The following is a 26,427-nucleotide window of genomic DNA, read 5'->3' as shown; positions in this document are numbered from 1 at the left end:
CGGCCAGGGCGAGGGCGGGTCCGCTGGCACGTGGAGGGGCCGGGCTCGCGGCTCGCTGTGCGGGGAGGGAGAGGCTGGGGATGCGGGGGTTCAGTAGGGTTTGGGGCTGAGGGCTGGAGAACTTTCTAAATAGGGGTTGTTCCATCCTGATTCGTCTGGGGCAGCCCCTGGTCTGCTCCTCCAGAGGAAAGGCGGTTCAGACGTCCCTGGGAGGGTCACTCTGCCGGGTCAGGGGTGAGAAACAAAAGCTGAGGCGATTCAGAGGGGCTCTGAGCCATGCACCTCACCCCCACCCTTTCTTCTCCCTTCCATCCACGTTCCTGCGGGGAGGTGTACCTGGAGCTACCGGACTTGCGGGGTGTGCGGGGGTGGAGGTGGGAGGGGCTGGGAAGAGGTGAGGCCAGAGGGAAAGTGAGCTGTAGGTGCCGGGGAGGCCACTCCAGGGAGGCGGGCGTGGGGGAGCAGAGGTCGCTTTTTCCTGGCAGGGCCCAAGGAGAAATCCGAGTAGCTGGTGACGTCTCGCCGCCTTGGGGGAATGGCCTTCTGGGGCTCCGCGTTTTCTATCAAGATCCTTGGAAGGATAGAGCAGGGTCCGTGAGCATAGGGTAGATGGGCAGTGTTACAGCTAGTGCCACGGGACAGGACAGTGCCCAGGAAACGGACAATGTGTGTGGGAGGGCGCAGTACCAGGATAAAGGCGCATTCGGGAAGCAGAGACGGCGTTCAGGGGTGAGGCAGTGCCCAGAAAGGGGGTAGGTAGTATAAGAGAGGAGCCAGCATCCCGGAAGGAAGGGAAGTGCGAAGGAAGAACTGTCCTTTATACCAGGATGAAGGCGCACAGAAATCAGTGTCCAGAAGGAGAGGGCAGTGGTGAGGAACCGGGCAGTGCCAAGTTGAAGGGGCAGTGCCCTGGTGGGAGCACAGTGTGAGATCAGTGCCGGGCGGAAGGGGCAGTATGAGGGAAGAGAGCTGGGCCCAGAGGAAGAGGGCAGTGGTGGGGAGGGTGCAGCACCAGGGGAGGGGACAGTGCAGAGTTTCCTCTTTCCCACAGTGACATAATCGCAAATTCTCAAACCGGACGGACCCGGCTCGGGTGACGGCTAGCAGAGCCGAGCCGGCCCGGGCCTGCGCGGGGGGCCTCGGTGCCAGCTGGAGGGGCTGGGCACTCTGCCCTGGCCGGCCGGCGCTCTGGGGGCAGGGTTCTGCTCCGCCCGCTCCATGCGCGGACTGTGCCCTCGGCGGGCATGCGGGCCGGCAGGGTAGGGCTAGGGCCGGGCTGCTCTGGGTCAAGGATCAAGGTCCCTGCCTGGATTAGGTCCCCACGCATTCCACTCTTCGAGACCTGGGCTCTGAAGAGGGCGCAGTAGAGCCCCAGCAGAGCGTGACAACCCGCGCCACCTCCACCAGAAGTGGGACCTATTAGATTCCCGCCCTGGGCGGAGTCACTTGGCCCCAAGACCCGCCCCTAACACCCTAGCCTTTCCCAAGCAGTCTTTCGCAAGCGGAAGTTAAGAAGCCCCGAGAGGGAAGCGGCGGAAGTGGTGGCGTCCCTGCAGGTCCGTGCGCATGCGCCATTTGACTCCCTAGTTGCGGCTCGTGGAGAGCGAGGTGGTTTTTCTTCGTGTCTTCTTTTCTCCACGCCAGGGGTTTCGCGAACCCGCAGTCGTGGCCGCGCGCTCGTCATTTCTGCTGCTTTCGTGGCCCCCTCACGATGGCTGGCATTCTGTTTGAGGATATTTTCGATGTGAAAGACATTGACCCGGAAGGCAAGAAGTTTGACCGAGGTAAGTGAGGTGTATTCGAGGGCAGAGACTACCTTTGGGGCATGCCTCTGGGTCCCCGGACCGCCCAGATCACGTGGCCTGCCCCAACCGGTGGGTATTTCCCTTAGGAATCATTTCGTGGATGACCTGGCTTCACACGTGCCATCATGCCTAGTGCCTGGGTGGTCCTTAGCCACGGTGCTGGCAAACTTCTGGGCATCTTTATAATCGCTTCCCACTCCGATTTAGGCTCTGAATTGTGCCTAGCTCTCACCACTTTGCTTTATTTATTACTCTCAAGAGTCCCCGTGAAGTAGGTGGTGCCTTCCCCCATTTCCCGAGAGGTTAAATAAGCTACCCAAGGCTGCACAGCAAGTTATCTTGACTTCTGAACCTTATATTCTTGTATTGCCTCGGAACCTTTAGCTGTTTGTGAAGTTCTCTCTGGGCTAACGCTTACACCTCTTTATTCTGCCACTGATGGAAAACTGTTTGTACTTGCTGTAACTTTCTTCGCCTGGAGACTGAGATGTTTTATAAGACACCAGTTCTTATACACCCTGATAATTCCCTCAGCACAGTCCCTTCCACAGAAAGAGGAAACCTTTGGATGAATGAATAACTTGTCCAGACTTAGCTTGTAAGCCATCCAGGCAGGCTTAGACCCTAGCTACTATGTGCTGCCAGAGGATCTTTGATTCTTTTGGGGGAATCTGTTTACTTGCCATAGATTTGCCTTATTTCTTGTGTTTCTGGTTCTGATTGAGCCTGCGTTTCTATGAAAGCAGAGGAGAAACCATTGGTTGCAGACTGGATTAAGTTAAATGCTCTGTTTCATTTAATCCCCAAATTGCCCTGGGCGTGGTAATTATACCTGTTATTCTTTTCCTCCTCATTCCCAGTATCTCGACTGCATTGTGAGAGTGAATCTTTTAAGATGGATCTCATCTTAGATGTAAACATTCAGATTTATCCTGTAGACTTGGGTAAGTATAGAACACAGATTATAACAAGAGGTTGTTGGTTTCTTCTTGGTTTCAGTTATTCTTCACTTTCAGATATTACTGTTCTTTTCAGGTGACAAATTCCGATTGGTCATAGCTAGTACCTTGTATGAAGATGGTACCCTGGATGATGGTGAATACAACCCCACAGATGACAGGCCTTCCAGGTGGGGAAGTGGAGAAGGAACAATGTAGATAAATGACATAGAAAGACCTTTATTTAGTTCCTAGAAAAAAAGTGATTGTCAGCAGAATCTGAGTAACCTTAAGGAAACTACCACACTTAAGAATTCAAACAACCAGGTTTTTAATTAATTAATTTGGTGGTATTGGGGGTTGAACTCAGGGACTCATGCTTGCTAGGCAGGTGCACTACCACTTGAGGCATTCCACCAGCCCTTTTTTGTGTTGGGTGTTTTCAAAATAGGGTCTCAAGAACTCTTTGTCCATGTTGGCTTTGAACAGAGATCCTCCTGATCTTTGCTTCTTGTGTAGCTTGGATTATAGGTGTGAGCCACCAGCACCTGGCTGGAAGTCTTTTGGCTCTAATGTTTTTTTGGTAGTACTGGGGTTTGAACTCAGGGCCTTACGCTTGCCAGGCAAGCTCTCTACCAATTGAGCCACTCCACCAGCCCTGGCTTATTATTTTTGGAGAGCTGCAGTTACATGCTTGTGTAGCTTTTTAAAGGCTGAGGAAATGACCATTGAGTGACCTTGATTATGTGGGCCTGTGTCTTGTGATGGAAAGGCTTTGGACCATCTCTGAGTTCTGTTCTCAGTTCTACCATTTTATTTGCCCAATACCCTTAACTTCTTTCAGCCTCAGTTTCCTCATCAGTAAGACAGAGCTGGTTATGTTCACAGGAAACTTACGTTTCTAAGATGTCTGTTGTTACAATGCTGGCATTTAGTTACCAGTTGCCATTTTTAAAGGGCCTCCTCCTACGTGGTTAATTGCTGTGAGGAATAACTTTGCCACTGTTGTTCCACAGGGCTGACCAGTTTGAGTATGTCATGTATGGGAAAGTGTACAGAATTGAGGGAGACGAAACTTCTACTGAAGCAGCAACACGCCTGTAAGTTCCATAAACTGGTGAGGATCCTTTCTTCTCTCTGTGTTCTGAGAATTTGGGCCACACTTCTGCTTCCTGTATTGAGTTCCTCTCCTCAAGCACCTCAAAGTGATGTGGGGCCTAGACAGAAATTGTTCTGGTAATAGTTTCCAGTCTGATATATTAACCGCTCATGTTGCTTGTTAGGATCTCAAGACCCAGTGGTCCAAATGAGAAACTAGTAATCTCACTGTGTAAAGTGCAAAGGAGAGTGGCTGTTTTTATTTGTGTGTGTGTGTTTGCTACTAGTAACCCAATCTCTAGTTCTTTGGTTTCTCTGCCAGACATTTTTGTTTTCTTTAAAGTTTTATTAAAGCAATGTGGGTTCTTTGTAAGAAATTTGAAAGGCAGAAAAGTAATATGATGAAGGAAGTCACCTGCAGTTCCATACCCAGAGGTAACCTTTTACGTATATATTTTTGAATATTCTAGTTTTTTTAAATGTCTACATTTTTCTTTGAGATCATATGCTCCATTATAATTTTTTTTATTTTTTAATGTATGTAAAATATGTTTCCCCATGTTAGCTTAAAGCTTTCCCAACATTTTAGTAGCTGTATAACGTTCCAGTAAGTGGGTATATCTTAATTTATTTGTCCATTTCCGTAATTTTGGGCATATGGATGTTTTCCATCTTTGCTAGCATGTATCTGTGCTAATTGTTTAAACTTTCGATTCTTAATGACAGAATACTCTTATGTTGGGATGGAGAGCTTCTGGGTAGCAGCTGCTGCAGAACTCAGACTCACAGAACTGGGCCTTCTGTTTCAGCTCTGCGTATGTGTCCTATGGGGGCCTGCTCATGAGGCTGCAGGGTGATGCCAACAACCTGCATGGATTTGAGGTGGATTCCAGAGTTTATCTGCTGATGAAGAAACTGGCCTTCTGAACCTCGTGGGAAGCCAGCCCTGTTGCTGGTTATTCAAGTTATGGACATTGTTCAAGCCTGAAAAGTTGCTGTTTACCTGTTAATGTGGGACTGACTTTCTGTCCACTGTGGGTGCATCTTTAGCTAGTCTGGATTCAATGGGAAACTGACTTGCCTGTGAAAGAGCCAGTGGGAGGGCTTCACATAAACAAGAAGTTTTGTGTATATGATTTGTAATTAAACTTTACTTTTTCAGACTCCCTTATACTTTTTTTTTTTTTTTTTGAGACCCGATTTCATTATGTAGCCTAGGCTTCCTTTGCCTTGTGAGTTTAAAGAACTGTGCCACCATGTCTGGCTTCCCCTCCCCCTTCTTAAGAAATCCTATTTTCTTTAAAAAACCTTTTTTTCCAATTTGTCTGTGGTGTGTTTTGACCCATAGCCATCACATGCCAATGTAGGATCTTTCCCAGCCTTTTAGTATCTGGGCCTAGGGTTATCTCAGTCTCCTGGTTGACTGTTCCCAGCATTTGTCCTCCAGTGTGGTTTTCTATGGGAGAGAGAGTGTCGTGTTTTGGCTCTTAAGGGTAGAAACCCAGGCCCGGAAGATACCACCCATTTGGCATAGAATTTTGAATTGGCGAGGAGCCCTGCTCGTGTTCTTCCAACTCTTTCAGTCTCTTAGGAAGTCAGTTCACGCTGACTTGAGTGAGTCACTTGCATGGCCTGGAAATGTTCATTTCTATGGAAGCTTTGGATAGAGGCTTTTAGGCATGGGTTATAACTGGCAAGAGGAGGAAGAGATTACTTGGTGATTGTGGAAGCAGGTGGAAAAGCTGTCTGTTCTCTGTTCTGGTGGTGACCTGAGTGGGAGGGTAAATGGTGGCTCTTACCAGTGACACTGAACAGGGAGTTGCTGCACAGACCAGTGAAGCGGACAGGGTACCAATACCAATGAGGTTGGCAGTCCAGTGCCAGGGCCCAGGACAATGCAGGAATCTGACTCTAGAATTAAGGAACAGTGATGATCACAGGGACTCCAGCATGTGAGCTGGCTCTTCAGCCTGCCATTAGAGGTATCTGAGAAAGCATATGGGACTCTGTTTTCCCCTAGGAAATTCAGGGTAACAACCCAGAAGAATTCTCTGTGTATTAAATGGTTGTCTCTTTTGATGTCATGATTTTGCCACAAGAGTTGGTCCCCCTGCTGAGATGCCTGGGGTGTTTCCTTCCCCATCATTTTCAGGTCTTTTGATGAGGTATTAGAAATAGTATTTAGGGAAATGGGTTGAAAATGAATGGCCTCAGCAGGGAGGAGGAAAAGGTGTTTCTTTTACCTCATCACAGTTGGAGTTGGGGGCGGGGTGGTGGGTAGGCAATGCATTGGGGGTTGGGATGAATTTTTATGGAATCTTAGAACTTTTCCATAGGTTCAGAATTTTTGAGGAGTTGGAGAAACAGATTTAGGTTAGAGTGGAAGAACCGAATTACCAATAATAGCATGTAGGATTTCATAGCAGATTGTCCTGACTATCTTTGAATGGCAAAAGAAAGAACTGATATAAAGTTGAATAGAGATAAGAGTATTTTTGTTGTGAATTTTTTTTGAGACAGAGTCTTACTGTGTAGTCCAGGAACTTGTGATTCCCCTTCCTCAGCCTTCCCACAACTAGCTTGGGTTAAATTCTTTTAAAATTTTTTTAGTGGTACTAGGCTTTGTCCTTGCTAGGCAGGCACTCTACTGTTTGAGCCATACCTCCAGCCTCTTTTTGCTCTGGTTATTTTTTGAGATAGGGTCTTGCTTTTTGCCCAGGCCAGCCTAGACTTTGATCCTCCTCTATTTATGCTTCTGATGGTAGCATAAGGCACCACCACACCCAGCTTTCTGTTGAGATGGGGTCTCACAAATTTTTTACCTGGGCTGGCCCCAAACCACGTTTCTCGTGATTTCTGCCTCCCAAGTAGCTGGGATGATAGGTGTGAGCCACTGGTGTCCAGTTCTGGGATAGGTTCTTAAGAGGGGCAAATTGGTTTATACTGGAGAAGCTTGTGAGTTACTTGCATTTGCCCTGAACTGGAGTAAATGAAATGCCAGTTATCAGATGCCTGGAACTTTCTGGTTACATTTGCAGTTTTGCCATTCTTATTTCTCATGTGACTGTGCTGAGGACCCATAATTCTTAGGTCCCTTTGGCATGTTTTGTCCTGGGTGCTGGCTCCTGCATATGCCATAAAGTGCTTTTTTTTTTTTTTTGGTAGCACTGGGGTTTGAACTCAAGGCCTTGTGCTTGGTAGGCGGCACTCTATCACTTGAGCCATGGCCTAGTCTCTAAAGTGCTTCTTTTGATCATGAAATATTTTTGATGGCTAAGTTTAGCTTACTTCAATATTTGAGTAAATTAAAATTTCCATTTACCATTCCCTTAACTGCCCATCCTAGAATTTGTAGTGTAAGTGAACAAATTCTCTCCCATGTAGAAAATGGCACCATCTGAAATTTAGACATTTTTGAGCTTTATGTGTTGATTCCTGTTCCATGGTAACTTCTGCCCATGAAGGGAGACAGGGATACCTGGAGATGTCCTTGTTGGCCACTTCCACCAAGAACAGTGATTTTCTACTTAGAACTCTTTAATGGTGTACTTATTCCTTAAGAACTTAGAAATCTTTTGCAATAAGTAGAATTGCTAAATGATATACTTACTGGATAGTGCACCACACTGGGGAGACTGTGGGCTTGAGAGTGAGTCAGACTAGGCTGTGTGACCATTGAGAACTCACCTGGCTTCTCTGAGGTTTGGTTTCTTCATTTATAAAATAGAAATGGATTAATACCTACCTTAAAGAATTGTGTGAGCATTTGAGAAGGGAATGAATATATGTACACCTCCTGGCCTTCACCCTGTCTTAAAATTCCTTGGGGATCTTGGGTATTTGTGCAGTATGTGGAACTCGGACCCTGGCCTCTCCACCTACATGGAACTTTTCCTCCTTTCTTTGGGGTACTACTGAGAAAAAAGGTCTCGCTAAGTTTTCTTACAGGAACCTCTGGAGGTAGCAAGTTGGGCTGCTTTTTTTTTTTCTTTTTGGTCAGACTGGGGTTTGAACTCAGGGCTTCATGTTTGACTCTACGGCTTGAGCCAACCCTTCAGTCCCAGGGCTGCTTTTCAGATGTACTTACGGAAATTGGGAAGTGAGGCTTCAACTTGTTCTTGTGCTTGCCCTCCTGCAGTGTGATCTCAAGCAGCCGGACTCAAGCCACTTCCTGCACTTCTCCCTGACCTCCACAGGAGGGAGGCAGGAGCCCAGGCCTGGGGAAGCCTCCTGCTGAGCTGCTGATGCCTAACTGTTTGCTCAGCTGCCATATCCAGGTCTTGTCTTTACTGAACTGTCTGCACAGCCTTACCTGAGGTGTGGGGCTCTCTAGGCTTCCTGTTAGCTTTCTTGGGGGGTGGGGTTGGGAGGGAATCTATTACCCTGTGAAGAACATCTCTCCCTTGCTTTTTAGTTAGCTTTTGGGTAAATGAGAATTTATTTTACATGCTCAGTTTTGTCTATTGTATAGGGACAGCCTTTGTCTCTCTGTCTCTGTCTCTGTCTCTGTCTCTGTCTCTGTCTCTCTCTCTCTCTCTTACACAGGTTCTCGCTATGTAGACCAGGCTGGCCTCAAATTCACCATCCTCCTACCTCAGCCTCCTGAGTTCCTGGGATTACAGCTGTGCATCAATAGGACTGGCTGCTCTTGGAACAGCCTTTCTAAGAGATACCTGTTACTCATTTACCGAAAGTAAGGATCACTTAAGAATAGAGGACCAAGCAGAATGATAGTAAGCAAATGGGCATAGGAGGGCCTTAAACTTGAAGCAGAGGAAAACTACCTTTTCTATTTTTCTGACACAAGGTCAGTCTCTACTTTTGTTCAAAGGCTAGGCTAGTCCAGGCTTTTGCAGAATTACCATATGAAAAAGCATGTAGTGAATTAGTGATTTGCAAATTTATGCAGAAAATAGACCAAAGGTTACTAGCTGCTCTGATGAATATTGTTGGCTTAAAAAAATAGCTTCTGAAGTTTTATGATATACAGTGAAAAACAATCCCTTCTGTCCTGTGTATCCTCCTTTGCCAGGGCTTTAGGTTTCAGGTGAAAGCAGGACATCTAGTACAGGTATAGTTAGTTCTCTCCCAGGGAAGGGAACCTGAGAGACACTCAATGCTGGCAGTGCCTGACTACCTTAGCCTTCTTGAGACAGATTCTGGGAGTGAGGGTGAGCTGTGATTGGAAGAGGGCTGGTAGGGTTAGGCATGATAGCAGAAGGGTCAGGAAACGGGTGGAGCTGAGGTGGAGGCATGGGGGTGGGCAAGGTGGGTGGAGAAGAGAAGAGTGTGTACTGTCCAGCAGGAGATTGGGCGGGGGAAGGGGGATATCCTTCCTGAAGGAGGGGTGGCAAGGAGCCTATGTCCAAAGCTCCTGGCAGAATGTCTGAGGCTTCTAGAGTTCTGGGGGAGGCTCCAGAAAAGAGTCCATGAGTTCCATTCAAGGCTCCTTGTGTCCTGTTCAAGTATCCAGGGATTTGGTCTGGAGACCTGGAGGTTTGATTCAGCAGACCAGGAATCTGGGCTGTGAATCCTTGCAGCCTGTTCAGAAATCCAGAGCCAGTAGTTCTGGCCGAGACACTGAAGTTTGTCTCCAGCCATCCAGAAGTTCTGTTTGGGAGCTTGTTCAGTGTGAGGAGTAGAGAGGTACTGTTCAAGACAGTTGTGGTGGGCAGGGCCCGCCTGACACAGAGGGTGGGCCCTCCTACAAGCAGCAGGAAACGCACCTTTCCTCGGAGCAGTTGTTGGAAGTTCAGAAAGATGGCATTGGGATCCTTGTGAGCTGTGGTCCTGCCCTGTGGAGGAAGCTGAGGGCAGAGGATGGGCCTGAGGCCAGAGGGCAGGCCCAGATATCAGGCCTCCCTTGACTATGCAGGAAAGGGTGCCAGCACCCACAAGTTATGGCTGGGAGGAAGCACTCCTCATAGGTCAACTCTTGGACCCAAAAGATCCCTACGGTCCCCGTTCCTTCCTCTGGTCTTTAGAGGGACTGAGTCAGAGAAGGATACTTTCTATAGGTCCCTTAACTGGGGGGTCTTACCTGGGTTCCAACGAGGCCCTGCAGGGCCCCAAGGAGGAGGCGGACCTGCCCAGAAAGCTGTCCCAGGAGGGATGAGAGGCAGGTGGGTCCCAGCTGTCTCCGTGCTGCCATCACTCCCTCCAGTAGAAGGGTCACTGCTCCCAGAATGTCCTGTGCCTTGGTCTGTTCCTGGGAAGAGATGGAAGAGAGAAGCGGGCTGCTTCAAAGGGCATGCTAATAGCGGGTGGGGAGCCCGTAGGAGTAGCCAGCAGAATGAATCATAGGAGCTGAGAATTGGACAGGACCAGGTCCCACCCAGTACAGGAATTCCTTCACAGTCTCCCGACAATTGGTCATCGCCCTCTGCTTCAATAACTCCTGTGTCCGCCAACCCAGCCTGGTCTTACACTGACTTTCAGTCTGAAAGTTCTGTCCTATTATAGTTTAGCTCTAGGTTCTAGTGCTGCAAGTCTGTTCTTTCTTTTACAAAATCTTTATAGCCTTTTATTTTATTTTTTTTTAAATAAAAGAACTATAGCCTTTTAAAAGTAAACATACAGATGAAATTTAAAAATGAAAAAAAAAAGACTTAACATACAAAAAAAATAATGATCATAAAGGTGAAGGGAAGGGACTTATTAATAAATGGCAGAGTGAAAAAAAAAAAAAAGGCAGAGCTGGAACTAAAGCAATCCAAAGGAACTGCCCTTCTCTCTGACCCAGTGCTTCTAGCAGACTTGAGGGAAGGAAGGGGCTTCCAGGGGTCTTGGGACAGAAGAATTGACCTGCCAACAAATTCTCTCTCCTGGGAGGTTTGCAGAGTCCCAAGTGAAAGCATTTCTTGCTATACCACAAAACTACCACTTTTCTCCAAGTTAATCAGATAGGTTTGTGGTTGTTTTGCTTTTAACCATTCCTCATATAACATGATTTCTAGCCTCTTCAGGTTGCTTCCTTCTGGACATATGTTAGTTTAATGTGGTACCTCTTCATAACTAATATATTCCCTGAGATGGATGACTAGTACTTAGGTCAGTACTTTTAAGTACAGTCCACTCAGATAGAGGTCTTTAGGAATGTTTTCATAATGTGATGCTAAACATCTCAAAGCAGCCTAGAACTGCTAGCTTCAAAATAGCTTCTTCAGGGCTGGGAATATAGATCAGTGGTAGAATGCTTGCCTAGCATGTGCAGCACCACACACACACACACACACACCCCTGCTGCTTCAATAACGTTACATGCTAAGTTTGGGGTCTATTTAACACTCCCAAATCTATTTTTAAAATTTGTATCTATTCATTTATTTTTGCAGTACTGGGGTTTGAACTAAGGGCTTCCTGTTTGTGAGGCAGGTGCTCTATCTACCACTTGAGCCATATCTCTAGTAGATCTTTTTTACAGGAGGTACTTTCTATAGGAAGTATAATCTTTTTATAGGAAGTACTAAGATTAGAAGTTTAAATCAGGGAAGCAGGGTGCCATGGCCTGCTTTCAAGCCGGAATAGTAATATACTCAATTTATACATGTAGAATTACATATATGTGTGTGTGTGTATATATATATATAGTAGAATTACATTTATATAACATGTAGAATTACACAAAGATACATTTATAAAATCTGTTAAATTTCACATTAGTTTTTTAAAAATTAGTTAATTTTTTTGTGGTGCTTGGGATGGAAGCCAGGATCTTGTGCATGCTAGGCAAATGCTCTACCATGGAGACATATTTCCAGCCCTTGGTTTTTTGAGGCAGGTCTCTCTATGTAGCTCAGACTGGCCTTGAACTTATTATGTAGCCTAGGTCAGCCTTGAACTTTCCGCCCTCTTGCCTTAACCTCCCCGGTGATAGGATTATAAGCATGTAACACCATGTCTAGTAGTAATTTGAATCTTGATTCTGGTTTTTGTTATTTTAGGAGTACTTCCTAGCTTTGGGTCATCTATTGATGGCAGATAAGTCTTCCTTCTTCATGTCAATTTAAGAAGGTTGAACAGGAATAGGTCAAAGGCATGGCCATGAGAGGCTTCTGTCCAGCTTTTCATGGTGTTCAGCTTTGAATCTATTTAATATTTTGGGTCTGAAATCCATTATCTTGTCCGTAACAATCATCACAGGTAAATATAGACTGGGTTAAAATAGCCAAGCTAAAGTGAGATATTTTTAGGGAATTCAAGAATTTTGAAGGATTCATTGGAAGCAGTAAGGACCTGATAACCACAGAACTTTAGGAAGCCAAAAAAAGTAATTTCTTCCTTCCCGCCTTCCCCTTCCTTCCTTCCTTCCTTCCTTCTTTCTTTTTCCCCTCTCTCTCTCCCTCCCTCCCTCCCTCCTTTCCATCCTTCCTTCCTTTCTTGTGCTGGGGATCAAACCCAAGGTCTCGCACATGCTAGGTAAGTGCTCATTCTATTACTGAGCTCTATACTCCAGCCCAGGGATGACTTTCTTACCATTTGAGTTTTCCATTCTCCCAAGCTAAAGTCTACAGCAGGCAGCAAGACAGGTGTGGACAAAAGGTTGACGTCTGGGCACTGGCTCTGTTGAGAAAGATGGGTAGGGGGAGAAAGGAGCTGAAATAGAGAGGGATATGGTAAGGTAGACACTAATATTTAAAGAACAGACTGCACTCCAGTCTGGCCTCACTTGCAGCTGTGTACCTTGGGAAGGTGACAGTAACTGGAATAGTCTTCCATGAGCATATGTCCAGACTAGTGCTTCTAAAAGAGGCTTTAGTGCAAATCATAATCCTTGCCAGGGAGTGGTGATCAGGTGTTCTTACCAAAGATGATATTGGAAGAATAGTCATTGGTCAGAGAGTGAGAGGAAGTGAGAAGTGAAGGTACCTTACCAGTTATAAGTGGATTGAAGGGATATTGCTTGGGAATTCTCACCAGTCTGCTGTGAAGGACATAGGAGTCACGAAGCAGTTTGTTTAGGAGTCGGGGGTCACAGGCAGGAGGAGCTGGGCTGGACAGAGTTAGCCTTGCAGTAAGAAGAAGCATGACCACGAGGAGCAATTCTTAGATGAGAAGTAAGGTTGAAAGGGTAGACAAAGAAGAAATCATCAGGTGGTGATCCAGGATCCAAACTTGAAACCCAAGGGGTCTTCTGCTGAGACAGACAGACACCTTATTCCTGGGAGATTGGGTCCTCCCAGCCTCCCACCCTTGCAGGATGCCTCCTTTTTCTTTCCCTGTGTCATGCTCCCATCTGGTCCTAGCCCCTCAAGTGTGTTCTTACCAGGCAGCTCCATTCTGGCCAGGGTGTCTGGCAGGAGTGGCTCCCTGTATGGGGCCTCTCCCGTGAATCTTTCCTGGGGCCATGGAGGCGGCTTGGCCTCTTGCACTTCTGGGCAGAGCAGGGTGGGGCACGGGTGGGCCGAGAAAGAGGGTCTGGAGACTATCCTGAAAATGACAGGAATAATGACCATTTCATCATGCTTTAAGAAGAAGTCAGAAGGGGAAACACACTGGGAGGCCTTGAGCTGCTGACCAGCCCAGAGCTGCTAAAGTTCTGACTGCTCCCAGGTTTCCTTGTGATTGTAACATATGGTGCCTCCTTTTTGTCAGGGCTCTTCAGTGACTCTGACACCCCCTCCACCCTGCCGAGAGCAGCAGGATGTGATATGCATACACACACACATCTTAATTGGCCCCAAATTCTGAACAGCCTTGGTTGTTAGGTGGGAGAAAATGTGGGGTTGAGCATAGAGAAGGGAAGTACTGTGGTGCAAGCCTGGAGAAGAGAGTAGAACGTGCGATACGGGGCCAGGATGAGGAAGTAGCAGACATGCACAAAAAGTTGACATGCAGTTTCAGCATTGGGGAGTGGGGTTGAGGAAGGGGATTGGGTAAAGATGTAATTGGGACCACCAGAGGGCAGGGATTAAAAGGTGATGTGAGAGAAATTAGCCTCTCATTCTCTATCCTACACATAAAGCTTCCTGGAGTTTTTCTTTGCACTCTAAAGTCAAAGAGATGGGCTAACAGTCTTGGGACTTCCTTCCTGAAGCAAGGGGCTCAGGATTGGGCACCTGCTGAGCAAAGTGATGCCCACCTTACATGGCTTACCCACCAACATATTTGTCTCATAGCCCCACCTGCCTCCCTGCCCCCCTGCAGACCTCTTCCGGTTCCTTCACAGGACCCCCCACGTGGCTTCCTCCTCTTTTCACAAGTTGTGCAAAGAGGCCTGCACCTGATTCAATATTGGGATTTCCTGTAGGTCTGTCAACATACACGAGCCTCCTCTCATTCCCCTCTCCTTGTGTCCTGGCTTGCCTGACCCAGCTTCCCCAGCTCCAGGATTCAGAACCTTAAGCTAACAAGGAATGGCCTGGTGACATGAGGAATGGGGTTGTGTCCATTTTGGTAATGCATCTTCTTTCTTATTTTCTCCCTGGGCCCATGTCCCCTTCCAAGGGCCAGCTGGGACTATGCTGTATTCCACAAGTCTATGATCAGTGTCTCAGAAAGGAGCTCCCAACCCCCTACCCCTGCTCTGTCCTGCTCCTCCCATTCTGGGAAGGCTACACTCTTCTCGACAAAGGTCAGTGCCTGTAGGTTCCAGTTTGCCTGCCCCTCCCCCAGCTGAGAGCCTAATTTTTTCCTGTCCTTCATACCATACCCTTACTTAACCCCACACCCGGTTTGCTACTCACCGGCTGGAGAAGAGCTCCAGCACCCAGTTGCACAGCAGGCAGCACTCTGGGGAGCAGATGAGTAGGAAGACATGCATTGGGACACAGTCCCTCCACGCCAGTGGGGTCACACGCCTGCCCAGGCCATTGCTGCCCAATCAGAGAGCAGAGAGCCACCAGACACTGTTGAAGGCCTCCGGAAGTGACGCCTTCTCCTACTCACACTGGACTTGGAGCCCCTGCCTGGACCATGGTCCACTAATGGAGCCCAGCTCTTCCACCCATACACTGCAGGGAGGATTTACATAGAGAGATCCATCTTTTCCTAGGAGATTGGAACCCAGGACTTGGCTGGGGAGAGATGGGAGAAGAACAGAGGTTTTGTCTGGGAGAAAGCTTGGCAGGACATGTTCGTCCCTGGGGAAGAGGCACAGAAGCCCTATTTTAGATTGATGGGATTTTTCGGTTCCTGGCTATCCAAATTTCTTTACCCTGGATACCACACCTGCTGCCGAAATCCAACAAGACTCTTCCACCACCCCTCCGGAGTCCCTTTCCTGTCATTCTCCCTTTCCAACTGGAAATTGGGTATTGCCTATATTAGAAAATGATCTTGTTAGGAGTCCTGTTATGGGGAAAGGGTATGGTCAGTTTTAGGGGACTGAATAGTGAGGGGTGTGTGCTGGATTAAACCTAGTCTCTTCTGCTAGGGCCCAGGGGCTTGACAGCTAAGCCCACTTACCTTGGCTTGTGCTCTCCTTTGCTTGCCCTATCTTTTGCTCTCTTCCATTCCTACCACTCCACATGTGACAAGAGCAATAACCAGGCCCATGTGTCCCTGTCTTAGGAAAGACAGCTGCTGAACCTCCCCCACAAATACCTCCCTGCTACCCCCCCCCCTTCCTTTGGCCCTAGCTCTAGCTCCTTTGCTTTCCCCTCAGTCTCAATCTCCCCACAGTCTCTGTCCTCGGGGGCCTCCTGGCCTGAACTTGTCCCCCCCCCAAACACACACACTCTGTTCTTCCTCAGGCTCTCTCCTGTGCCTCCTCTCAAGGATGGGGCTGTCTGCTAAGGAGTGTGGCCTAGATCCCAGAATTCTCCAGTTCAGTCAGAGGAGATGCCTACCAAGATTAGGAAGGAGGGTGCTGGGATAGCTGGGAGGATGGTGGGGGTGTGGGGATGGGAGGAACAGGGAGGCATAACCAAAAACCAAGACAAAGGAGGTTGGGGATGGGCTGGAAAGGAAGATGGTCCCCAGGATGAAGTAAGAGAGTGATAAAGCAAGAGAGTGATGGTTGACTATCATCCCACAAAGAGGGAACACTGCCTGTGTCTGGCTATGGCCCTGACCTGGGCAACTCTAGAATGATGAGAGGCCTCAGAGGGGAGATAGGAACACAGATTAAGCAGTGAGAGAGCCAGGGCCAAAGGACTAGGGGTGCTATGGGCCCAGAGTCAGGGGGAGATCAGTTCTCATCCTTAAAAGACAAGTCTTCATCCTTCCAGTGGTTTTTGCCTAGTGACTGGTCCAGGCCTGAGGTCCAGCCTCTGCCCCTCCCTGGCCTGAGGCTCCTGTTTGAGTCTGGATCCGCACCTCTGGTCCAGCTGCCCTGTGGCCGCTGGCAGAGGGGGGCTCCAGGCCCGCCTCTCCTCCCCTTCTTTGCGCCCCCTGGTCCCTCCCCTCCCCCTGCCCCCTCCGCTCCCCCTTTCCCTCCAGCCCCTCCCTCCTCCCTTGCCCGGTCCCAGCCCCTCCCTCCCCTCCCCCACTCGCGATCCGGGCCGCTGCTGCTGGGCCGGACCCCCCGGGCTCAGCCCGGCCCCTCACGGAGCCGCCGCCGCCGCCCCGTTTGCTGAGGAGGAGGCCCCCGGCCGGGGCGTCGGGCGTGGGGCATAAAACGGGCCGGAGCCGGCGCCCGGGGCACTAGAGCCGCGTACGGCCCGGGTCAGCGCCCGCCCGCCCGCTCCTCCGGGCCGCTCCTCCCGCCCCGCCCGGCCCGGCGCCGACTCCGCGGCCGCCCGACGAGCCCCTTGCCGCACTGCCCCGGCCCTGGCCCCGGCCCCCTCCCGCCGGACCGCCCCCGGCCCGGCCCTCCTCCTCCTCCCTCTGCTGCTCCCTCCTCCCGCCCGCCTCCCCAGCTGTCCGGTTCGCGTCATGCCGAGCCTCCCGGCCCCGCCGGCCCCGCTGCTGCTCCTCGGGCTGCTGCTGCTCGGCTGCCGGCCGGCCCGCGGCGCGGGCCCCGAGCCCCCTGCACTGCCCATCCGCTCCGAGAAGGAGCCGCTGCCCGTTCGGGGAGCGGCAGGTAGGTGGGCGCCAGGGGGAGGCGCGGGCGGGGAGTCCGGCTCTGGGCAAGTCCGCACCCGCCGGAGCGGGCCCCGGCGCAGGTGGCTCGGCGCAGCGGGCGGGCTGGAGGGGTGAGCCGGCCGTGAGGCGCGTGGTGCCAGGGGACCCAGGGCCGGACGGGCAGCGCCCGGGGCGGGCATACGGCACAAGCGAGACAGCGGCCGCCAGCCAAGCCCGTCCCCGCAGGCTGCTCGTTCGGCGGGAAGGTCTATGCCTTGGACGAGACGTGGCATCCGGACCTGGGGGAGCCCTTCGGGGTGATGCGCTGCGTGCTGTGCGCCTGTGAGGCAGTGAGTGGATCCTGCGGCCGCCCGCCTAGCCCTTGAGCGGAGGGGAGCCCTCCGAGTGGACTGGGAGTTGCTCAGGAAAAAAGAGACTGGTCCACAGATATTTGGGATGTTTTTCTGGTGGATAGCCCCCTTTACGTTTCAGGTGTTGACAACCGTTGATCGTCCACTATGGGTCGGGCTCTGAGCCAGCTACCTTTCGTCTTTCTCTTCCTTAACTCCCATTCCAACCTTGCTAGATAGATACCATTAGTGTTCCCATTTTCCAGACAGGGACCTTGAGAAGCAGAGAGGTTTAAAAAGGTGTTAAGAAACCCTAGAGTCATGCAGCTGTTAAATGGCAACATTGACTCCAGCAGATGATCGACTTTGCTGTGGTCCCTAGACTCTCTCTCCTGATTCTGGGGTCTGACCGTTTGACATCTTGCATTCACTTGATTTTTTTCGTGTTCTCTGCGATCAGCCTCAGTGGGGTCGCCGTGGGAGGGGCCCTGGCAGGGTCAGCTGTAAGAACATCAAACCCGAGTGTCCAACCCTGGCCTGCGGGCAGCCGCACCAGCTGCCAGGACACTGCTGCCAGACCTGTCCCCAGGGTAAGGCCGGCTCTGCTGTGAGGGAAGGGCGGCAGGGCAGCAATACTAGGTCCTGGGCCACTTGGATTGGGGCGGCGGCTGGCCCTCCCGTGGCCTGCTGAAGTCAGTGCCTTTTACTCCTGGCACAGAGCGCAGCAATCCGGAGCAGCAGCCGTCGGGCCTGTCCGAGTATCCCAGGGACCCGGAGCACCGCAGTTACAGCGACCGCGGGGAGCCAGGTGCTGAGGAGAGGGCGCGCGCTGACGGCCACACGGGTAGGCGGGAGCGGGGGTGGGATCATAGCCTGCTGGCGGCCAGCAAAGGTTGACAGTACTCAGACAGTCTTCCTCCCCTCGCAGACTTCGTGGCGCTGCTGACAGGGCCGAGGTCGCAGGCGGTAGCACGTGCCCGAGTTTCGCTGCAGCGCTCGAGTCTAAGATTCTCCATCTCCTACCAGCGGTGAGAAAGGGGAAGGAGGGAGGAGCAGAAAGCCGAAGGCAGGGAAGGGGATCTGGAAGATGGGGCATACTACTTCCGGTCCAGGTTCTGGGTCCAGCCTCACCAGACCTTTCATTCACAGGCTGGACCGCCCCAGCAGGGTTCGATTCTCAGACTCCATGGGTAGCATCCTGTTTGAACACCCTGCAACCCCCACCCAAGATGGCCTGGTGAGATGATGCCATTTATGAGCGCTATTCCAGTCCGGGCACTGTGCTAGGAGCGTGCTTTGTTTTGCCTCCTTTGGTCTTCACAACAGCCCAGTGGGAGGAAGGTCTTGACATTATGACGCCCATTTATAGATGAGGGAACTGAGGCTTGGTAGCGGAATGTGATTTGTTCAAGGCCACACAGCTAGTAAGTGGCAGAGTCAGGATTTGAACCCAAGCGTCTGGCTCCTGGGCCCTTCTTGGGAGGGCTTGAGGGCTCTCTTCCATATTCCTTCCTCACCAGGCCTGAGTTTCTTAGTTGGCCTGTCCTGCATGCTGTCTGATTGTGGTACTTCCTGTCTGTCTGCTCCAGGTCTGTGGGGTGTGGCGGGCAGTGCCTAGGTTGTCTCTGCGGCTCCTTAAGGCAGAACAGCTGCATGTGGCACTTGTGACACCCACTCATCCTTCAGGGGAAGTCTGGGGGCCTCTCATCCGGCACCGGGCGCTGGCCGCAGGTAAGTGGAACAAGGAGACCCTGGATGTGCCGATCTGAGCCTTCTTTATCCTGAGAATGGGATGGGCTAAGGAGAGGATTTCTGATGGCTCTCACAGTCCTTCATTCCCCAGAGACCTTCAGTGCCATCCTGACTCTGGAAGGCTCACAACAGCAGGGAGTAGGAGGCATCACCCTGCTCACCCTCAGTGACGCGGAGGACTCCTTGCATTTTCTGCTTCTCTTCCGGGGGCTGCTGGAACCCAGGAGTGGGGGTAAGCAGAGTGGGGGAAAGTGTGTGAGAAGGCGGGGGGATGTCTATTTCTCAGAAATGCTCACGTGTTCGGCTGTTGTAGAACCAGCTCAGGTTCCTTTGAGGCTCCAGATTCTACACCAGGAGCAACTACTTCGAGAGCTCCAGGCCAACGTCTCAACCCAGGTGAGGGACGGTCTGGCTCCTGCTGCCACCTGCTCTGGCCTCTTGCTATTGCCCACCACACCCTGCTCTGTCCCCAGGAACCAGGCTTTGCTGAGGTGCTGCCTAGCCTGACAGGCCAGGAGATGGACTGGCTGGTGCTGGGGGAATTGCAGATGGCCCTGGAGAGGGCTGGTGGGCCAGAGCTGCGCATCAGTGGACACATTGCTGCCAGGCAGAGCTGTGATGGTGAGTCTGAGTGGGGCCTGGCACCCTAGATACACACATCTGGGAGGCACAGACACCTGCCATGGAGGAGAGCAAGGTGGATATGGGAGAGAGAGCCTGGGAACTCAGGGTAAGGGCAAGCCTACTACCACCTGTCTTGCCCTCTGCAGTCATGCAAAGCGTCCTCTGTGGGGCTGATGCCCTGGTCCCAGTCCAGACGGGTGCTGCTGGCTCTGCCAGCCTTGCATTGCTAGGAAATGGCTCCCTAATCTATCAGGTAAGAGTCAGGGTCTATAGGTGGTGGGGAGGGCCTCAGGGCAGGGCCTTGACCTGCAATAGTTTGGACCCTAGGCCCTGGCTGTCACTCCAGTTTGCCCTCCCCGAACTCTGCCCACCAGGTGCAAGTGGTAGGTACCAACAGTGAGGTGGTGGCCATGACATTGGAGACCAAACCTCAGCGTAAGAATCAGCGCACAGTCCTATGCCATATGACTGGACTCCAGCCAGGAGGACACACGGTGAGGGCTCCAGGTAGATCTGGCCACAGGGCCATGTGCCAGGGCTATCAGTGTGTGGGCTATGGGAAGCTAGGTTGGTTGAGCAAGGATATGCAGTATCATTCACCCACTCATGGGCTCACTCACTGATTCCTTCATTCGTTTGAATGTCTTTCAGTGAACGTTTTTAGTGAATCTTAGACTATAGACTGGAGTTCAAGAAAATCAGATGAGGTCCCTGTCCTCAGCAAGCTGACAAATGGGAGGTGTTAGGCAGAGAGAATAGTGCAGTAGACCATATAATAATAAACGTGATAGTAATGGCTGCTACTGTTGGGCCTTTTGATGCACCAGGTATTGCATTGGTTCCTTATTCGTGTGTTTTTTTGGTTTTGATAGTACCCATTTTATAGGTGAGGGAGTGAAGACTCAGGGCAAGTAACTCTCAAGGTTGTTAAGTGGCTAGGAAGTGATAGAGGAGGGCCTTGAAACTGGGCATGCAAGGTTCTTATCCAGTGTTTGTGTGTGTGTGTGCGCGTGCGTAGCAGGGGCATAAAACATGGAAAGCCTCAGAATCTGGGCTATGTGGAAGCTGAAGGGGCTCATCTTTTTCTGCCCTCCCCTCAGGCTGTGGGTGTCTGCCCTGGACTGGGTGCCCGAGGGGCTCATATGCTGCTGCAGAATGAACTGTTCCTGAATGTGGGCACCAAGGACTTCCCAGAAGGAGAGCTGCGGGGACACGTGGCTGCCCTTCCCTACAGTGGGCACAGCACCCGCCATAATAGTGAGTGCCCCAGGGTCTGTCTGTCCTTCTGTGTTCTCTGACCTGTGATTCAAGCATGTGAGGGATGGTGCCAGAGGGCCAGAACCTAGCATGCTTTTCCTCTGCCTGAGCTCCAGTTGACATCTAGAAAAGGTGGGGTTGTTCAGGGTGGTCCTACTGGCTGACCCTCCCTGCTGCCAGGGAGGTCTAAAACTTGCTGCTGCCCAGGCCCTGCACCTCTGGACAGTGCCTTACAGTTACAGAATCTATGTTGGGGGAGATGGAAAATGCTGGGATTAAGGGGCTGGTCAAGACCACCCTCTCATCTGTCATCTCTCTTCTGTTTGGACCCAGCATTGCCGGTGCCCCTGGCAGGAGCTCTGGTGCTGCCCCCCGTGCAAAGCCAGGCAGCAGGGCATGCCTGGCTCTCCCTGGATACACACTGCCACTTGCACTATGAAGTGTTGCTTGCAGGGCTTGGTGGCTCAGAGCAGGGCACTGTCACTGCCCACCTCCTTGGGCCTCCTGGGATGCCAGGGCCCCGGCGGTTGTTGAAAGGATTCTATGGCCCAGAGGTAAGGATGTGATGGCAGGAGGCAGCTTGGAAAACCTCTGGTTTTTAACTTGAAGACCTGTGGGTCTGTGGTTGGGAAGCAGATGCAGGCATGTGGTATTACAGAGTGGCCATGGGCTTGGGAGTCAGGCCTGGGTATGAATGTGACTTAGCCTTTTATTATGAGTTGTGTCCTCTGAGGGTATAGTATATAAAATCCAGGCCTCTAGCCGGGTAGGAGGGATGCACCCTTGAAGTGGGTGGGCTGTCATGGATTTAGGATGAGAGAGACCTGGCTTCCAAGGTCCACACCAAAGGGTTGCCAAATGAGTTTGCTATTTTTTATATAATCTCCCTGCATTTCAATTTCTTCATCTGCAAATTGGAGACAGTAGGCTCCAACCTAAAGTGCTTTGTTCCTGTTCCTCATCCTGTTTACCTACAGGCCCAGGGTGTGGTGAAGGACCTAGAGCCTGAGCTGCTGAGGCACCTGGCACAGGGCACAGCCTCCCTGCTGATCACCACCAAGGGCAGCCCCAAAGGGGAGCTTCGAGGGCAGGTAGATGGGCAGTGTGGGCAATGGGAGGCCCCTGTACTAGTCACTTGTGCTCTCTGAACCTGGGGATGGTAGTTTCAAACTGTGGCTGGTAGAGAGGAAGAAGCCACACAGGTGCATAAGGAGCCTGGCAGCCCACCATCATGCTCCTGCATGGCAATGGGCACTGAGGCTAATAGCCTGTGCCTGGGCACTGGTATTCAGGGCTGACAGAATTGCTAGGAGGAGCCTCAGCACTGCCTCAGTGGGCCTCTCCTCCCAGGTGCACATCGACAACCAATGTGAAGTGGGCGGCCTGCGCCTGGCTGCAGCTGGGGCCGAGGGGGTACAGGCTCGGGGCCTGGTGGCTCCTGATGCAGCAGTAGCCCCGCTCTCTGCGCTGCCCTCTGGGCCTGGCCCAGAGGCCCCATTGCCAGTCAAACCTGGCGGCCCAGCACGGCCCCGAGACCCCAACATGTGCTTCTTCGAGGGGCACCAGCGCCCCCACGGGGCTCGCTGGGCTCCGAACTATGACCCCCTCTGCTCACTCTGCACCTGCCAGGTAAGAGGCCAGGGGAGGATGCAGTGGGTCCCGGGCATGGGGCCCAGCACCCTGTCAAAGCCCACGCCCCTCTCTGCAGAGGCGAACAGTGATCTGTGATCCCGTGGTGTGCCCGCCGCTGAGCTGCCTGCATCCAGTGCAGGCACTGGACCAGTGCTGCCCCGCGTGCCCGCGTACGTTCTCTGCAGGGGAGGAGGGATAGTGGAGAGGTGCTGTGGCGAAGGAGTCCTCTGGGGAGCGAAGCAGTCCTCTGGGGAGCGAAGCAGAATGGTTGCCCTCTGCCTCACCATTTCTTTGGCTCCACAGAGAAACAAGATGGCAGAGACCTGCCAGGGCTGCCAAAAAGCCGGGACCCAGGAGAGGGTGAGCTGGAAGGGTGCGTCCAGGAGTGGGAGGGTCCAGAGGAGCCATTGGGTCAGACCAGGAGGGGAACAGAGGGAGAGAGTATGTATGGGCAGAGGCCAAGGAGCACAGGTTACAAGTGACACCTGACAGGCCTCATTAATGTTCTTGGCCCATGAAAAGGCACTTGGGTTAGTCTAGTGTGGGGCTGGCCTGAGGCTCAAGCCTTAGTTGTGGGCTCAGCTGAGGAGCTCAGTACTAATGACAGCTGGACACTGTCCCCCACCAGGCTGCTATTTTGATGGTGACCGGAGCTGGCGGGCAGCGGGTACCCGGTGGCACCCCGTCGTGCCCCCCTTTGGCTTAATTAAGTGTGCTGTCTGCACCTGCAAGGTATGGCCGCCCAATCTTCTCTGGTGCCATAACCCAGCGGGGTCTGCAGAGATGGGGAGGGGGCTTCCTTGAGAGCACAGCCCATCCTTGGTGAGAAGGACTCAGGATGGAACCGCAATGAGAAAAAGTCCCTTGGGTTTTGAGAGCAGGCTTCCTGTAAGAGAGGGGAAAGGGCTGACCTGGGGACAAATTTTGCCTCTGCCAACTAATTGGCTCCATCTAACCTTGGGTACTTTCTGAACCTCTCTGAGCCTTCCTTTCCTCTTTTGTAAGCAAATACAGGTGCTCTACACCTACCTTGCAGAGCATAATGATGACTTGAATTCGGGTGCATAAGGCAAGCCCAATCCTCTTAGTAATAAAATCACACATATATTTCACTTGAGGTGGGGAAAGGAGAGGGAGGAAACAGGAGTCTTATGTGTCCTCTCTCTTTCCTGACACTCTCACTCAATGGATCCCTATAGGGGGGCACTGGAGAGGTACACTGTGAGAAGGTGCAGTGTCCCCGGTTGGCCTGTGCTCAGCCTATCCGTGCCAACCCCACTGACTGCTGCAAACAGTGTCCAGGTGAGGGTCTTGGGCATTGAGGCCTCACCCTTTGGGTTGGGAAGGGGGGAGGGGGATGCGTAATGAGGGTAGGAGAGTGACTTCTCAGCAACTTCAGCATTTACTCTGTGGCTAGATTGGAGCCAGCACTTTAAATGCAGTGGAAAGAATGTGCATATATAGTGGAGTAAGATGGGCTCCAGTTCTTGCCTCATCCACCCATCCATCTCTCCATCCATCCACCCAACCATCCATCCATACATTCACCCATCCATCCATCCATCATCCATCCATCCATCCATCCATCTACCCACTCATCCATCCACCCATTCACTCATCCATCTGTCCATTCATCCACCTACCCATCCATCATCTATTCATATATCCATCATCCATCCATTTACCCATCTAAATTTGTTACCCAGTAAGTGCCAGAAACTTCTAGGTGGTGGAGATTCAAAGAGAAACTAAAGCTTGTTGACCTTTCTGGTCTGACTCTTGTCTTTTTCCCTCCTAACAGTAGGATCAGGGGCCCAACCCCAGCTGGGGGATCCCATGCAGGCTGATGGGCCACGTGGCTGTCGCTTTGCGGGACAGTGGTTCCCAGAGAGCCAGAGTTGGCATCCCTCAGTGCCCCCCTTTGGAGAGATGAGCTGTATCACCTGCAGATGTGGGGTAAGTGGAAGTCTATGTGAGGTGGGAAGTGAGGGCCTGGCCTGGAGAGGGGAGATCTTCCCAGGAATGGCAAACTCCTGGAGGCAGCTTCCCCAAAGGGGCCGAAGGTCACTGTGCCCCAATGCCCCTGGGAACCTTCAGCATCTGCTCTGTCCTGTACCAGGCAGGGGTGCCCCACTGTGAGCGGGATGATTGTTCACTGCCACTATCCTGCGGCCCGGGGAAGGAGAGTCGATGCTGCTCCCACTGCACATCCCGACAGCGTAAGTGAGGGGGACAGGCAGCAGCTGTGGGCTGACTGAGGGACACCTGGGAGGGAAGGCAATCCCAAGATGCTAGGAACCATGCAATCCACAGCCTCACAGTGCTGTTCTAGTCTACCTTTTCACGGTTGTAATTTATTATCATTTCTTTACAAGTAAGATTTCTGAAGCTCAGAAGAATTAAGTAACCAGACTAAGGTCTCACTACTGGTGTATATTGAGTTCCTTAGAAAATTCTGGGCAAGAATTGGAGCCTACTCACTTCACTCTACATACACATTGTTTCCACTGGAGCACTGGCTCCAGGCTAGGCACAGAGCAGTACTTGGTAAATGCTGAAGTTACTAAGAGACCCTTTCGCACCTTCATCGTGCATCCCTTTACCCAGGCCCAACCCCAAGAATGAGTCCTCAGTGTTCAAGCAGAGATGGTCTGCTTGCTCCTCCCCCTCCATGCCTTTCACTATGCTACCCTGTCTCTCTTCCTCTAACATTCACTTGCTTCTATCTCCAGCAGGCCCTGAGACCAGGTCCATTCCAGAGCTGGAGAAAGAAGCTGAAAGCTCCTAGGGAGCAGCCAAGGCCTCATGACCAAGAGGACGGGGCCTGAGCTGGGGGAAGGGACAGCGCTGAGGACCCTGCACCCTCCTGTGGGAAAACCCTGTGCCTTTGGCTCCTCTGTTTTGCCTCTTCTCCCTCCCCACTACCTCTGGGAACCACAACTCCACAAGGGGGAGAGGTGGCCAGTTCAGACCAAGGCCATATCCACTCCAAATCCTGCCCTATTACCCTCTGGCCTCTGCCTGGGAAACCCAATCCCTTTCCTTCTGTACATAATGTCACTGGCTTGTTGGGATTTTTAATTTATCATTACTCAGCACCAAGGGTCCCCTCACACACTTCTGCTGTCCCTGAGCTGAGCAGAGTCATTATTAGAGATTTTTGTATTTATTAAAACTTTTTTTTTTTTGGTCTCTGGGCTCAAGGTGGACTCTTTGTGGCCAGGGATCTGAGTGGGCTCCAGTGGAGAAGGTTCTGAGGGCAGGAGATGAGAGAGAGGCGCTCTGGCTCCAGGGGCTTCCATCTAACTCTTGGGAGCTGGATGAATCCTGGAGAGGGAACAGGATGGCACAGCATTGGCAGGCAAAACCTGGATTCCACAGGGGGGTTTGAGACTATTCTTAAGATAGGCGGGAACTTCAAGAGCCCAGACAACCTGAAGCAGGATTTACATTGGAGTGTAGCTACTCAAGTAACTAAACTGGTATTTTTGCTGATTCCATGTCTGAAGTTGCTCCAAAGAGAAATAAAACTGTCACCAGTGGCTACTCTGTCTAAAATGAGGCAGTGTTTTCCTGTTATTCTCCTTTCCTGGAAATTAACTATTTTGGAGCAGCTCAAGTGCAAGTCCAGATCAGAGTGGACTGGAATCAGTTCTGGTCCAGTTTTTGACTGAGCTTATCTTGAGATCAAGTGATATGATGGACAGAATAAGATAAGGACACCCCCCTTCCTTTTTCTACCCTTCTTATTCCTGCCATCAGGAACTGGGCATTCCCACAGGCCCCACAGGCTCTAGGGAGATAAAGGTATCAGGATGAAATTTAACACATGTATGTACCTGCAGCTCTGTTTTGTATAAATGATGCAAGGTAAAATGAATCTGGGATTTTATGAGCAGGTAGAGCAGAAGGAAAGGGAAATCACAGCCTCCTTAGTTAGTGTTAAGCCTGCTGTGTGTGGTTAGCAGTTACTGTCTTAACCTGTTGTAACATCAAGTTCAACTGAATGTTCTGTAGTTAAGTCAC

The 26,427-nt window shown here is 51.4% G+C and overlaps 3 protein-coding genes across 13 annotated transcripts; 2 read left to right on the top strand and 1 right to left on the bottom strand.

Annotated features, from left to right (window-relative positions):
- The first annotated feature begins 110 nt into the window (after positions 1-110).
- Polr2h (RNA polymerase II, I and III subunit H) lies at positions 111-5,004 on the top strand. Of its 2 annotated transcripts, none has more exons than XM_074073634.1 (6): positions 111-234; positions 1,645-1,784; positions 2,666-2,749; positions 2,841-2,934; positions 3,760-3,843; positions 4,651-5,004. In XM_074073634.1, exons 2-6 carry the CDS (start codon positions 1,712-1,714, stop codon positions 4,766-4,768), a joined length of 453 nt encoding a protein of 150 aa, XP_073929735.1. In that variant the 5' UTR covers positions 111-234; positions 1,645-1,711; the 3' UTR covers positions 4,769-5,004. The 2 variants fall into 2 exon arrangements, with proteins under 2 accessions (XP_073929735.1, XP_020031418.1); XM_020175829.2 differs by lacking the exon at positions 111-234 and adding an exon at positions 709-729.
- Positions 5,005-5,033: 29 nt separating this feature from the next.
- Positions 5,034-16,182, bottom strand: Thpo (thrombopoietin). Of its 7 annotated transcripts, none has more exons than XM_074073631.1 (7): positions 14,527-16,182; positions 13,107-13,270; positions 12,758-12,885; positions 12,317-12,403; positions 9,882-10,049; positions 9,568-9,648; positions 5,034-9,451 (listed from the first exon to the last, which is right to left on the bottom strand). In XM_074073631.1, the coding sequence occupies exons 1-7, from the start codon at positions 14,601-14,603 to the stop codon at positions 9,065-9,067; spliced, it is 1,092 nt and encodes a 363-aa protein (XP_073929732.1). In that variant the 5' UTR covers positions 14,604-16,182; the 3' UTR covers positions 5,034-9,064. The 7 variants fall into 7 exon arrangements, with proteins under 7 accessions (XP_073929732.1, XP_073929729.1, XP_073929730.1 ...); XM_074073628.1 differs by having other exon boundaries at positions 5,034-9,648; positions 14,527-15,100; positions 15,248-16,182; XM_074073629.1 differs by having other exon boundaries at positions 5,034-9,648; positions 14,527-14,856; positions 15,248-16,182.
- A 415-nt stretch (positions 16,183-16,597) lies between these two features.
- Chrd (chordin) lies at positions 16,598-26,023 on the top strand. 4 transcript variants are annotated; one of them, XM_074073621.1, is made up of 23 exons: positions 16,600-16,805; positions 17,033-17,136; positions 17,597-17,726; positions 17,855-17,980; positions 18,065-18,164; positions 18,286-18,373; positions 18,726-18,867; positions 18,980-19,120; positions 19,202-19,284; positions 19,362-19,509; positions 19,659-19,765; positions 19,887-20,006; positions 20,613-20,769; positions 21,103-21,323; positions 21,747-21,860; positions 22,120-22,398; positions 22,478-22,571; positions 22,705-22,761; positions 23,030-23,133; positions 23,601-23,703; positions 24,203-24,357; positions 24,521-24,620; positions 25,137-26,019. In XM_074073621.1, the coding sequence occupies exons 1-23, from the start codon at positions 16,658-16,660 to the stop codon at positions 25,187-25,189; spliced, it is 2,874 nt and encodes a 957-aa protein (XP_073929722.1). In that variant the 5' UTR covers positions 16,600-16,657; the 3' UTR covers positions 25,190-26,019. The 4 variants fall into 4 exon arrangements, with proteins under 4 accessions (XP_073929724.1, XP_073929722.1, XP_020031412.2 ...); XM_020175823.2 differs by having other exon boundaries at positions 25,134-26,018; XM_074073622.1 differs by having other exon boundaries at positions 17,855-17,944; positions 25,134-26,017.
- Positions 26,024-26,427: the final 404 nt, after the last annotated feature.

The sequence above is a fragment of the Castor canadensis genome, chromosome 5, assembly GCF_047511655.1.
Source record: "Castor canadensis chromosome 5, mCasCan1.hap1v2, whole genome shotgun sequence".
Lineage (NCBI taxonomy): Eukaryota > Metazoa > Chordata > Mammalia > Rodentia > Castoridae > Castor > Castor canadensis.
This window is presented reverse-complemented; position numbering and strand designations above follow the sequence as displayed.